The sequence below is a fragment of the Haliotis asinina genome, chromosome 13 (assembly GCF_037392515.1).
Source record: "Haliotis asinina isolate JCU_RB_2024 chromosome 13, JCU_Hal_asi_v2, whole genome shotgun sequence".
In the NCBI taxonomy this organism is placed as follows: domain Eukaryota; kingdom Metazoa; phylum Mollusca; class Gastropoda; order Lepetellida; family Haliotidae; genus Haliotis; species Haliotis asinina.
In genome coordinates, this window is record NC_090292.1 from 2739011 (window position 1) to 2753495 (window position 14485).

At 42.6% G+C, this 14485-nt stretch overlaps 1 protein-coding gene across 15 annotated transcripts in view; it reads left to right on the top strand.

Annotated features, from left to right (window-relative positions):
- The window catches only part of LOC137259987 (basic salivary proline-rich protein 2-like), a 46002-nt gene that overhangs the window by 29540 nt on the left and 1977 nt on the right, over positions 1–14485 (top strand). For 12 of the 15 annotated variants that reach the window (XM_067797651.1, XM_067797652.1, XM_067797660.1 and 9 more), the window contains 12 exons: positions 26–58; positions 1379–1405; positions 4049–4105; positions 4754–4786; positions 5336–5389; positions 6355–6453; positions 6771–7622; positions 8391–8423; positions 10446–10880; positions 12849–12875; positions 13842–13880; positions 14292–14400. In XM_067797651.1, the coding sequence (XP_067653752.1) occupies positions 26–58; positions 1379–1405; positions 4049–4105; positions 4754–4786; positions 5336–5389; positions 6355–6453; positions 6771–7622; positions 8391–8423; positions 10446–10880; positions 12849–12875; positions 13842–13880; positions 14292–14400 (1798 nt within the window). The remainder of the gene's footprint in view (positions 1–25; positions 59–1378; positions 1406–4048; positions 4106–4753; positions 4787–5335; positions 5390–6354; positions 6454–6770; positions 7623–8390; positions 8424–10445; positions 10881–12848; positions 12876–13841; positions 13881–14291; positions 14401–14485) is intronic. The other 3 variants (XM_067797654.1, XM_067797662.1, XM_067797658.1) reach the window with 3 other exon arrangements.

Below are 14485 nucleotides of genomic sequence, written 5' to 3' on the forward strand. Positions count from 1 at the left end.
TATTGTATCAATTCTATTTTATCAGCCAGGCAGCAAGGCTCTCCCTACCAACAACCGGGTAAGTGACGACTTATATCACTGCATTACTGTCACAAACACCATGCACTTTTCATTTCAAATAGGCATGAAATCACAATTTCATTCTAGAAACCAAAAGGTACAGAAACTTTGAAGAGTTTCTCCCAAAGGATTTGCTAAATTCAAATAACAGTTAGCACGAGTATATGCAAAAGATGAAAAAATGGGGAAAACGCGAAAACTCAAAATTTAAACTACCACGTCGATGGGTTGGTGAGAAAGCTTACTGTTATTGCTTTTTTGGGTGTAAGTTATCAAAACAACTCTGTGCTTCTGTGCGGAAGGGTAGTCCTGTGGTTAAAGCGCTCGCTTCCCACAAAGAAGACCCGGGTTCGATATCCGACGTGATCAAACTGCGTGTTATTGCTGGAATATTTCTTAAAGTCACTCTAAACCATACTCACTCATATTGGTACATCCGACCTACAGACAATAGGGATCAGTAGAAATGGCCTACCCTCATTATACCCAAACTACTGATAACACAGATGTGATCATGATTATGATCGGTATCGTCATAAATATTATCAAGTGTTCTCATGTGGCACAGTTTGCACCGTCTGTGTTTATGCTTCGGGTACTCCCGGGAACACAAACCAATATAACTCGGGTTCCGGTAGATATTGTCCGTTTGGCTCAAAAACGGACCCATAAATTGCATTCTAACTCGAAAACTATTGAACATGAAATACTGAATGAAACGATGATCATAATCAAAACATCTTTATGAGGTTTTTCCAGAATTTTGGTCCAGAGGATAAAAAACAAATTGTTTAGCAAACTGTCATAAAAAGATTGACAAAGTAAACTGTTTGTAACGGGCTAGAAGTGCAAGGGAAAGACAGCAAGGTGTTTGAGAAGCATTTGGACAGGTGCCCGTTGTCTACATTAACCTGTGCTGTGCCGTCTTTATCCTTCCTAGCACACCTGGCTGTTCCTTTCTCTACACTTCTCCCTCGTAACAAATATCACTTAACCTGTGTGAACCTGGAAACAACTTCATTCATTTTGATTAGGATGCAATTTTTGTTTCTAAATCTTGCACATGTAGTGCACACATACATCACACTGTTTTAGTCAGGGGACGTAATGTAGCTTGTACAGTTGTCACCTACAAGATCCCGGTTTGATTACCCAAATGGTACAATGTGTGAAGCCCATTTCAGATGTCTACTGTCGTGACCTAGTACCTTGTTTCAGTTTGACTGAAAGCGGAGTAAAATTATACTCACTCCCAATTTCATGCAAAAAATCAACTGTTTTTTATCATGATATTCTTTGAATGTGACTTTGTGTTCAGCCTCTCCATATTCACCATGGCAGCTAGGTACGTGACTGCATGCACAGTCGTTGTACGGTTGTAGCGATGCATTAGAGCCGCACTGACGCCGTAGAGGAGTTGTGTAGTTGCAGTAGGGGCGCTTTAGAGCCTCACTAACGCAGCAGCAGGGTAGTTGTGTACTTACAGTAGTGTCGAATTAGAGTCACAGCAGTAGCGCAATAGTCACAGCAGTGGCTCAATAGAGCTATAGCAGTGGCGCATTGAAGCCATACCAGTGGTGCAATAGAGCCACAGCAGTGGCGCATTAAAGCCATACCAGTGGTGCAATAGAGCCACAGCAGTGGCGCATTAAAGCCATACCAGTGGTGCAATAGAGCCACAGCAGTGGCGCATTAAAGCCATACCAGTGGCGCAATAGTCACAGCAGTGGCTCAATAGAGCTATAGCAGTGGCGCACTGAAGTCATACCAGTGGTGCAATAGTCACAACAGTGGCTCAATAGAGCTATAGCAGTGGCGCATTGAAGCCATACCAGTGGTGCAATAGAGCCACAGCAATGGCGCATTAAAGCCATACCAGTAGCGCAATAGTCACAGCAGTGGCTCAATAGAGCTATAGCAGTGGCGCATTGAAGCCATACCAGTGGCTCAATAGAGCCACAGCATTGACGCATTAAAGCCATACCAGTAGCGCAATAGTCACAGCAGTGGCTCAATAGAGCTATAGCAGTGGCGCATTGAAGCCATACCAGTGGTGCAATAGAGCCACAGCATTGACGCATTAAAGCCATACCAGTAGCGCAGTAGTCACAGCAGTGGCGCAATAGAGTCACAGCAGTGGCGCATTAGAGTCACAGTAGTGGCGCAATAGAGTCACATTAGCGGCGATTTAGAGGCACACTAACAGCGCATTAGAACCGCATTAATGGCGCATTAGACTCATAGTAATGCAGTAGTTGCGGCGAAGTTTAGCTGCAGTAGTGGCTCTTCACTGATCCTGTTTTCAGGCAGTATTGTCGCTTAGTATCACAGTACTGTCGCTTAGTATCACAGTATGATCGCTTTGTGTCTCAGAAGTGCAGCTGTAGTATTGCTGAAACTTCAGTAGAGTCGTGTCGCAGTGGTCTGCACTGCTGTCGCTATATGTTTGCAGTAGTGCCGCAGTGATGTCGTAGTACTGTCACATTAGCGTCATAGTGACGTGGTAGTACTGTCACATTATTGCCACAGTGTTGTCGTAGTACTGTGACATTAGCGTCATAGTGACGTGGTAGTACTGTCACATTATTGCCACAGTGTTGTCGTAGTACTGTCACATTAGCGTCATAGTGACGTGGTAGTACTGTCACATTAGCGTCATAGTGACGTGGTAGTACTGTCACATTATTGCCACAGTGTTGTCGTAGTACTGTCACATTAGCGTCATAGTGACGTGATAGTACTGTCACATTATTGCCACAGTGATGTCGTAGTACTGTCACATTAGCGTCATAGTGACGTGGTAGTACCGTCACATTATTGTCACAGTGTTGTCGTAGTACTGTCACATTAGTGTCATAGTGACGTGATAGTACTCTCATTGGTGTTACAGTAGCGTCGTAGTACTGTCATCATAGCACTGCAACGTTAAGGAGAGAGACGTGTTCATGTAGACTGGGTGGTAAACAACAGGCATGTTCATGAAATCGTGTTCATACTTCTCCTTTAAGTTTCTCAGTATCCGCTATGGCTGCAAGGTATGTTCAACAGTCCGCGGACTCTTCTAGATCTGTCAGCGCTGCATAGAATTATTGCATATGCACAGAGAGTAGCATGTCAGCCAACATATTGAAAAGGTCAGACATACCGCAGGGCATGTCAGTCATGGTATAGAGAATATCAGACATATAGAAGAGAATGTCAGTCATGGTATAGATAACGTCAGACATATAGAGTAGCATATATATATAGTGTATGGCATATACCAAGACTTGTCTGTTCCAGTGGAGCGAACGTCAGAAATATAGAGCAATACACTTTGACCCAGAGAGTTAATAAGAACAGTTATAACACATTTACGTCATCACGTTATACTGGTTACATCTTTCAAACTGTGACAATACCACAACACTGCGCTACATGATTATATCACGTGATGTAGTGTAATACTATTGCATGAAGCCAGCGCTTGCACAAAACAGTATTTTATAAAATAATATAGAAATATAGAAATAGTTATCCATAAAGTTTGCCCAGTTTTGAGAGCCATTGGTTGTTATTGTATATTCCATCAAGGATTCAACCAATGAAGTAACGGCACGTTTCTATAATTTTATATACCTCTTGACTTATCAGTTATATATAAACGCATTATAGCTGTATATAAACACATACACGCATGCGCATTTATCTGCTGTTATAAAAGTATCTACTGCTTCACAGTTAGCACGAAATATACTCAAGCTAAAAATATATGCATTTGCAAACGACGTAAGCTCGATGATGAAATCTTTGCCAATAGCTATGTTCAATGGTCTTGAATGTAAGTAACTGTAACCAAGATGTGTGTGTAAGCAATTAAACGTGTTAAAAAGAAATTGAAAAATAATATTAACAGGTAAAAACCGAAGCATATTTTGTAACAGTTATCATAAAAATATACTCTAAATAATCTCTGACCTCTGACCTCTGAAATCTGACTTTTGACCAGTCATACCGGGAGGGATTGACCCGTCGTCAATGCCGGATCCAGCTGACCCGCCCGATGGTAACCTTGTGACCTTGACATAATATTGATATATCACGTAACCTTGAACTTGGACAGACCACATACGCAGTGGCTATGACCTCCAGTGCCACTTAACGATGTGATGCTGTTACAAGACATACAAATTTCCAAACTACTAAAAAATGTTTGTAAGCGTAAATGTATACATGTCATGTCATAATCTAGTGACCTAGTTGTCGATAAATAATAATAGAGCATCGCCTACTGATTGTATGTCCTGTTGTATCGACGGGTGAATGAGTTTGATATATTCAGCTTAATAATACGGTATTTGCCTATGTATTGGCATGCGTCATTGGGGACGCTGTTTCCATTCTACCTGGTACATCGGGTAATTAGGGCGGTGGGGTAGTGGATAAAGCGTTCGCTCGTCACACCGAACACCCGAGTTCGATTCCTCACATGGGTACAATGTGTGAAGCCCATTTGTGGTGTTCCCAGCCGTAACATTGCTGGAATATTGCTGAAAGCGGCGTACAACAAGACTCACTCATTCATCTGGAAGTATATTCTATTCTATATTCTCCATTCATTGCATTGCCCAAATGTGTGTTCACTAAGGCAATCCTTCACGGATGTGTTATATATCTCAAGCATGATGTATTTTGTCTCCTTCATCCTTCACAGTTCCCGCAGCCGCTCAGCCATGGGGACAACAGAGTAAGTCCAGCCTTTCCTCCAAAAATCCTTTTAACTTTCATATATATCACTTTGTTAACTTACCATAGTAGCATGCTTAACAGATGTAGGTGTTCACTGTTTCACCCGGTCACCATGTACCCGTCATATACCCGTTTACCCCTCAACGTCATCTACTCATTATAAGCATGTCCTCATCATTCAGTGTTGTTGTGAACCATCAAGGTGAGACTAACACTACATAACGCGTGATACGACGTCTCTTTGTCTCCAAAAGGAGACACAAAGGCAGGTTCCAGGATCACCCGTCCCAACCATCGATTGATCAGTGTATGTACTGAACTATGTGACTGGTTAAGGATGTCAAAGTTTCTTTGCTGCGTGAACATATCCTACCAAGAACGTATATAGTCACATCCGGAGTAAAGGGAATTTAATGTATTATTTAACTTGCTAGCGACTGAAAACACCAGGGTGGGTGTTCTTCCCACACGGTTTATAGGACAACTCGAGTTTTAATGTCACGTGTGAAAGGTCATTTCCTGGGAACATCATGGGTTATTATTTCAGACGGACCCGCATGGCAACAAGGCTCGCCTACAGCAGACCCTGCAGATACACCTGGTCAGTTGCTACATTCTGGGAGCAGGGGGCATTTCGTATACTACTCAAACCATTCTAAGGATACTCATCCCTTCTATCCACATTAAATTAACTGATTTAGTGAAATATTTAAATTCTAATTATGCATAAAAGTCGACATCACTGCATCAAGCAAAAATGTCGTTTGTCTCCGTCAAGATCCCATTCCCGAAATATTAACTGTGCTCCCTAGCAATGGTTGAGTAGTATTATCAAGCTATGGGGAAATGGGCAATGCAACACGGGCCAGCAGTTTGTGGAGACATTACAGAGTTGGTGTGGAACAAGTACTGCTTCTGTAATCAGATATTGATATGCAAGACTTGATTGAAGGTAGCCGATTGGTTGATGGCTCATCCGCGCACCTGCTAATGAATTATAAAAATATAACAGGTATGCAGGCATTCATCTCATCCTTTGCCTCCAACCCTTGGCAGGTCAGATGTTTTATCGCCGATTCATTTCATTAATAGAATTCAAATTCGTATCACAATCAATATTTATTTCTTTGTAGTGAATGACGTTTGTATGAAATGATATGTCAGCACATTCCGAGTGTATGTTAAAGCTGAAGGGCCGTCTTCATCTGACATGGCCGTGTCAATATTGTTTAACATAGCTGACAGTGATATTCCAGTTCTGTCACGACGGTCTGTAATAAATCTGGTCCCAGCAAACCAGTCTGTGAAATTATGAGCACCCTACTCCCAAAATTTCACAACGTATCCAATCTAGTCAATGGCTTCATTGCAAATGGTACCGAAGGTTTCCTCCACCAAATGCTACTTCGATAGGAGGCTTGTTCGTTTTAAGACATTTGGCATTTACCAAGATGGCGATCACTGGATTGTGTGGTCCAGGTTATATGCAGACCGTTGTATGGGTGGACTATAGCACGGGTCAGCGTTTCACCATTATAAGTTGTTACTGATGCTGTTCTGTTGAAGCTATTGGCGCCCCAGGCTCCGAGGTGAGCAGCACATCCATTCTTATGTCTGCCCTCTTGCCCAATTACCCAAGTGCGGAAAAATATAGACCCAAAGCAGGTACCGACACTTGACGGAAGGCCAACCTTCCTCCCTCCTCGAACATTTACCGTTACATACGATCATCCTGGCACTGTTTATATAAAGAAACATTTAGATAATTATTCAAAAGTTAATACGCTAAAGCATTGTCGCTAACGATTCCAAATTAACACATAAGTTAATTTCATTTATCCAGATTGTAGTGTCTTATATTATTTTGAATCGTATATTATTAGATTACATGGGGAGTCATTTTATATAGATATATATATTGAATCCATGACACAACGCTGATTTCAGTTTGAAATGTATCCCAACTATATCTGCTTCTGTAGCTGTTTCCAAACCTAAAGCAGCATCAACAGCTCCGGCGGCTCCAAAGGATCCTGCACCTCCAAAGTCACTCCCGACTCCTCCAGCTCCATCGGCTCCACCCACGTCGTCACGCAACAGCGTGCACACTTACCCCTCCCCACCCACCTCCCCGCCAGCCTCTAAGCCGAGTCCTGAGGCACAACCAGATCCCGTGTCACGTTCAGTCACTGACTACCTGCCCAGTCACTCCACTTCTGATTCACGCCCCGTAGGTGACTTCCTGCCCAGTGACCAACAGCCATCTTCCATGTCAGGTCCCGTAAGTGATTATCTGCCTAGTAACTCCCAGTCACCTTCCATGCCACGTGACTACCTGCCTGGTAACTCCCAGTCACCTTCCATGCCACGTGACTACCTGCCTGGTAACTCCCAGTCACCTTCCATGCCACGTGACTACCTGCCTGGTAACTCCCAGTCACCTTCCATGCCACGTGACTACCTGTCTGGTAACTCCCAGTCACCTTCCATGCCACGTGACTACCTGCCAAGGAACTCCCAGTCACCTTCCGTGCCACGTGACTATCTGCCTAGTAACGCCCATTCATCTCCACTGCCACGTGACTACCTGCCTAGTAACTCCCATTCCCCCTCTATGCCACGTGATTATCTGCCTAGTAACTCACCGTCAATGTCACATCCCGGGAGTGACTACCTACCGCGTGACCCCCAATCATCACCCATGTCACGCCCCACGAATGACTATCTGCAACATTCAAGGTCACACACTCTCAGTGACTATCTGCCGAACAAACCCTCATCATCCTCCGTGTCCCGACCTGCGGATAGCTACTCGTCCAGGGACCCTTATGCAGGTACCCGAAGCCGTGACGTCATATGACGTCATACCTCTATCTACCACTATATTTTGGGATGTATTATTGAGAGAGTAGAGCAATGTATCATTGTACTTTGTCCATTATCAAACAATTCTGTATTTCCTAACATTTTAGGTAGAGCATTTTATAATCATAGATAGTGCTTACCGTAGAATGTGTGTAATAACTACTCCGTTACTTTGTAATAGTAAAGGAAAATACGTTCGTTGTTGCCATCTGTGTATGAAGATACTGATGTTGTATGTCGATACGGATATATCGCAGGAGAACCATCCTCTTTGTGGTCCTTCCAAAGTTTGTAGTTTCCTCATTCTCCATACCACTGGAACACTAATCAAGTTGATGCCAGCCATGATAAAACATAACATCATACAATATTCATTAACCACGTGCTATCTGCGCTAATGCTTCCATACGCTGAAGGTTGCGGTTGTCATACAACATATATAGAAGATCATCCACACCTATTCATGTAATATTCACCATTGTATTGTCGTTGCGTGTCTCGAATATTCAATTTCTTAAACGAAATAAATATCTTTCTCATGATTTCTATCCATCTCTTATTAAATGTGGTGCAAATAAGGTGAAACGTACCATTTTAATCAAGATATCAAAACAGAGTAAACATATCGTTCTGTGTTAAATTCACATTTAATTCAAGATTTTTAATAGTTTTGTCATGTCATGTACTGCTGTATATGTTTACTATGCTGATCAATGTCTATTGTTGCCATGTTACAGCTCAACCAGGCGGCGGCTCTCAATGGCAAGGAGGCAAGTCTATGGGTGTTATATAATCATATTTGTAAATCCTGCATGAATATTGCTGTAATATAATCACTAAATTGGTGATGAAAATCTAATTCGGGCCCTGAAATCTTCCATAGCAACCTCTGCACATGAATAATTTTGTAATCCAGTAATAATTCTTTGCATAATAATTCGAAAAACTACAATCACGTTGGTAGTAGAAGTAGTATTAGTAGTAGATGTAGTAGTAGTTGTGGTAGTAGTTGTTGTTGTAGTAGATGTAGTAGTAGTAAAAGTAGCAGTTGTATATAGCATAATAGTAGTAACAGCAGTAGTAGTAGTAGCAGTAGTAGTAGTAGGAGCAGTAGTAGTAGTAGTAGTAGCAGCAGTAGTAGCAGCAGTAGTAATAGTAGTAGCAGCAGCAGCAGCAGTAGTAGTAGCAGTAGTAGTAGCAGCAACAGCAGTAGTAGTAGCAGCAGCAGTAGTAGTAGTAGCAGCAGCAGTAGCAGCAGGAGTAGTAGTAGTAGTAGTAGTGGTAGTAGTAGTAGTAGCAACAGCAGTAGCAGCAGCAGCAGTAGCAGTAGTAGTAGTAGCAGCAGTAGCAGTAGCAGCAGCAGCAGTAGTAGCAGCAGCAGTAGTAGCAGCAGTAGCAGTAGCAGTAGCAGTAGTAGTAGTAGTAGTAGTAGTAGTAGTAGTAGTAGTAGTAGTAGTAGTAGTAGTAGTAGTAGTAGTAGTAGTAGTAGTAGTAGTAGTAGTAGTAGTAGTAGTAGTAGTAGTAGTAGTAGTAGTAGCAGCAACAGCAGTCCACTTATTCGCACTCATATCCGGCATATTGCCTGTACACGGCGTTACGTATATTACTATTCCTGGTCACAGGACACTATCATACTCTCCGTTACTTTTTCAACTCCCCAAGACTCATGAAGCCACTCTGCCTGTTAGGCGAACTTGGCAAAATGGGGATACGACTAACGGAAAGGTGCAAAGGCTCGCTGATTTATTTACAACATGTCATCGTATTTCATCGTACATCGTTAGGTCGCTCATGTTGTTGATTACAGGACTGTTTGGCACAGAGCTGATCATATTCAAACCGCCATATAGCTATAATATTGCTGAGTGCGGCATAAAACTAAATTCACTCACTCCGTTATCGCTGAAAATGGCATGCTTTGTATCCCGAATCTAGAAAGTACTAGGAAAAATGACTGATGCCTTTTTCCAGTTTTCGTCTTGACGAGTTTACTGAGAGTATACCGTGAGGTATACGAGTATGAGCATGCCACACCCCTATTAAGATCGGGTGTATTCAGTGGACTTTTCAGCCGTGGAATGTGCAGTAGTAACTAAACTGTAATGATGCACGATGTTTATCTCCTCGGCAGCTAACATTTGAACAAACACAAGCGGCATAGCAATAACATATAAAAACATTCATCTTTAAAATTGACAGTTTATGTTTTGATCGTGAATAACGTTAACATTTGTACGTTACCGGAACTAGGTGTTGCAATTCAGGAAACAGTTCACAATGTTGTTTCACAATTAAAACCACAGTTTTGAAAATACTGATGTTCTTTTCTTGTGACATTAGAATCAAAACCCCGGTTGTATACTTCCTTCTGCACGTCAGTATACAATGGATAAAATATAAGAACTATGATATGTTTTGTAAATTCCATTTCAGATATAGCTTAACCTTGTTCTTTATGTCACGGGCAGTGGGGTGGCCGAGTGGTTCAAAATCCACTCTTCACGAAAAGATCTGGGTTTGATTCCCCACATCGGTAAAATGAGAGAAGCCCATTTCTGGGGTCCCCCGCCATGATATTGTTGGAAAACTATAACAGCGGCGTAAAATCATTCTCACTCACTCTTGTTTCTGTATGCAAGAACATGTAACCAAATATTTGTTAGGTAGCGGTAAAACCTCTTACTACGATGCAAGTCATAATTCAAATGTTTCGGTGAGTATATAGTGACCATCCTACTCACTGTGCATGGTTGTATATTTGCGATGTTAATTACGGTATTCTTCTACCTCAGGTTATCCCGATATACCCAATAACTTCTTCGCTCCACCGTCATCCAATCAAGGCGGCCGGAATTCAGCGCCCCCGGCTGGCGCTGTGAGAGACTACCCTAATACCTACCCCAATCAACCACAACCACAGCCACAACAGCCGCGACCACAACATCGACCACAACAGCCACCACAGCAAGTCCGACCAAAACCTCAGCCACAACCTCAGCCCAAACCACATCCTGCTCAAAGACCACAGGTCCATCGGCCTTATCAACCGCCCCAGCAGCCATACCAGTCACAAGCGCCCAACAACACCTTCGGCTATAATCCCTACCACATACCCCCTGCTGCGTCGATGCCCCGCCCCCCTCCAGGCCCCGCCTTCGTTGCCTGGCAGAAAGCACAACCGTGTGTGGCCAATCCAACCATCCCCGACCTGTGTCGTTATAATGGAGGTAAGGTTTTCACATTATCTCACACAAAAATGTCACTTTCTGATTGGCTGAGCGTTTTTTCTATTATTTTCAATGTACCCTGCTTACAAGCGAGGTACATTGTAATGCACCCCGCTGCCAGTGGCAGCTCATTCCGTACTTCGTGGTGGTTACTTTTTTTCATCTCGAATAACATTAAATGACGCATGATTTGCGGAAATTATTGATGTTTTGCGAATGGAAATCGATGGAAGGGAGACAACTCTAAATCTGTTTTTCTTATGTCCGCAAAATCTAGCGATGGTTACGAAAACATTTTACTCTCTTTCCAATAAATATATTTTGACAAAACGTTCAAATGTAGGCCCTGTGAATATTTAGAAGAGGAATTATGCATCGTGGCGACTTTGCTAAGACAATACTTTCTGGAGAAAACAGCAAGATGCAAGATTCGAGTCGTTTGATTCACTCAGGTTGGCTGAAGTGTAAGATCCAATACCCATGCTTTAAACAGCTCAAAATTAACACTAAGGTTTTAGGTAGGATAAATACGTTGTTCACTGGTCCCATGGCCTGTTTATCTTCCGCTTGCACTTCTGGCTTCCCTGCGTGCTACGTTCGTCTGCCTGTACTTTCTCCTCACCCTTCAGATTGAGGGTTAGGAGAACATGAACATACATCGAGGGTACCACAACCCATGTTCCCAAAAGAGACCAGTGAACAACTCATATTACCTTACCTCACACATGAATGTCGCTTTCTGACTGGCTAAGCGCTATTCTATTATTTTCAATGTACACCGCTGGGAATTCCGAACTCTACTGGTGCTTCATGATAGTACTTTTTTTTACCTCGAATAACATCATGCATCAAGCACTGAAATTACCGATGTTTTGCGATTGAAAATCAATGAAAGGGAGATAACTCTAAATCTGTTTACCTTGTGTCGTCTGCAAAATGGCAATTCGCCTCGTATTCAACAGAAGTGCTTCAAACAGTTCAACATCAAAATTCAGGTTTTCGGTAAAATAAATACGTCGTTCACTTGTTCCTCTGGATCCATGGGCTCATGTACTCTCTCGACCAGTGAACAACTTAACATGTCCTCCAGCCAGGTGTTTATGGAAGTTACATTAGCTACGCCGATCCCTTCACTGACGCTGAGGTTAGTTATTGGATCAAAAGCTTCGCCGACCTCTGCCCACTTCTATCGTTTGAATGATTCCACTATTCACACACCTCTCTTAGGGTTCACTGGTTCTGACTTAGGAGAGATGGAACTGTGAAGGACTCGGAACTCCCTGAGTCTCAGTCATACACTTCTGGTCTGGTCACATCACACTTCCTCCACAGACAGCAGCTGTTGGTAATGCTCTGGCCCGCGTGGCTTATGGGTCAGTGGGGTAGTCTTGTGGTTAAAGCGTTCGTTCGTCAAGCTGAAGACCCCATATGATGAAACCCATTTCTGGTATCCCCGGCCGTGATATTGATGGAATATTGCTAAAGGCGGCATAAAACTAGACTCACTCACTAACTCACCTGACTTCTGCTTAACGAGGATGAAATCCCTCTAAATCGACGGTATAAGTAGATATGTGTGGAACAAGCGTGACACGTTTCTTTGCATTTAAGTCAGCATGGCCTATAGCGCCGTGTATGCTATAAGAAATGCTCAAGGTGCGCGGCTTTTACAGTTGCATAACTATACATGCGAGTTTACGTTGTATATGAGGAACACTTGGTCAAGTTCATCATTTTGTTATCACAGTTTTAGTGTTATTTTATGTGCATCACTGTAGGGTCTAGGGCCTATAGTCTGAAACTCTCTTAGCGCTAAGCTAATCGTAAGTGCCATACATGCCGTACATTAACACGCACGTACGACTTTCCTAGCGCTATGAGAGCTTCAAAAACCCAGGCCTTGTCAACATTGTGTATTAACGCCAAGATTGACGACCGTCATTACCATGTATCTGCTCTGTGTTCCAGATGGACTGCACGTGTACAGACTATTCGGTAAGGTGGACTCCACTGACACGTGCACAGTATCACATAGGGTCCCGACCCGCAGAGAATTCGTAACCTTACGACCTGTCGCAAGCCTACAGTTCATCGTAGAATTAATAACGTCATAGCGCTCCTGACGCATCATGCAGCGGGACTCTGGTCCTTGATTTTCGAAGCTCTCTTATCGCTAAGATAGTCGTAAGTTAATGTTAATGTACAGCACTAAGAGAGCTTCGAAAATCTAGGTCCTGAACCGTAGTACATCGCAGTACACCACAGTACACACTAACATGTACACTACAGTAAGTAGACAAAATCACAGTAGACTACAAAATTTATATTTCAACACAGAACTGGACCCTTTCACAAAAGGCGGCCATAGTGCTACGGTGATTGTTTGGTTGGTGGTTGGTTGGTTGGTTAGATATTTGGTTTGTTGGCTGGTTGACGCACCACTCCACACGATTCCTGCTAAATGGACCAGACAATCCAGTGATCAACATCATGAACATCGATTTAAACAACTGGGTATAGGTAGACCGTAATACCCATACTCTAACATTTACTTAAATAGGCCTAGCACTTTTACCGCTTTGTGAAAGAGGAAGCAAGGTAATACACTATAATCAATCAGTCAATCAATCAATCAGTCAATCAATCAATCAATCAATCAATCAATCAATCAATCAATCAATCAATCAATCAATCAATCAATCAATCAATCAATCAATCAATCAATCAATCAATCAATCAATCAATCAACCAATCAATCAATCAATCAATCAATCAATCAATCAATCAATCAATCGGTGAATCAATGAATCAATGAATCAATGAATGAACCAATCGACCAATCAATCAAGCAATGAATGAACCAATCAATCAACCAATCAATCAACCAATCAATCAACTGCCCACTCACTCACCTATCCACCATCCATTCACTCACTGATTCTATTGTGTGTGTATTTTCAGATGTCATTGAAATAGCGAAGACGCTGCCACGTGTTCCCAGTAAGTAAATCAGTTCGTCTCACACAACATTTATACTGCATGGAGCAGAACTTTCCATCTTGCCACCGTTTGCCAGTGTTGAATACTGCGACTCCTGGAGATCTACACGGGGTAGAATAGGCCTTCAGCAACTCATGCTTGCCACAAAAGGCAACCATCCTTGTCGTAAGAGGCGACTAACGGGATCGAGTGGTCAGGCTCGTTGACATGGTTGACACATGACATCACTTCCCATTTGTGCAGGTCGATGTTAATGCTGTTGATCACTGGATTGTCTGGTCTAGACTCAATTATTTACAGACAGCTACCATATAGCTGGAATATTGCCGAGTGCGGCGTAAAATTAACCCACTCACTCCTGAATCCTGAATTTTGCAGCACGGAGTTTATCATGACACTATATATTTGTAGGCTGCTATGGTGGCAGCCCAAGGGCGGACTGTACCCAGACTCTACAGGCCACGTACCTATGGAACAGAGACTTCTGCCGATGTAAAAACAACCCCACAGCGGAATGTGTGTACGTATATAACAGTTGTCACCCAGGGCGTGTAAGAGATATATTTACACAATAAATGATTAATGTGTTAATAGCATTGAGAATA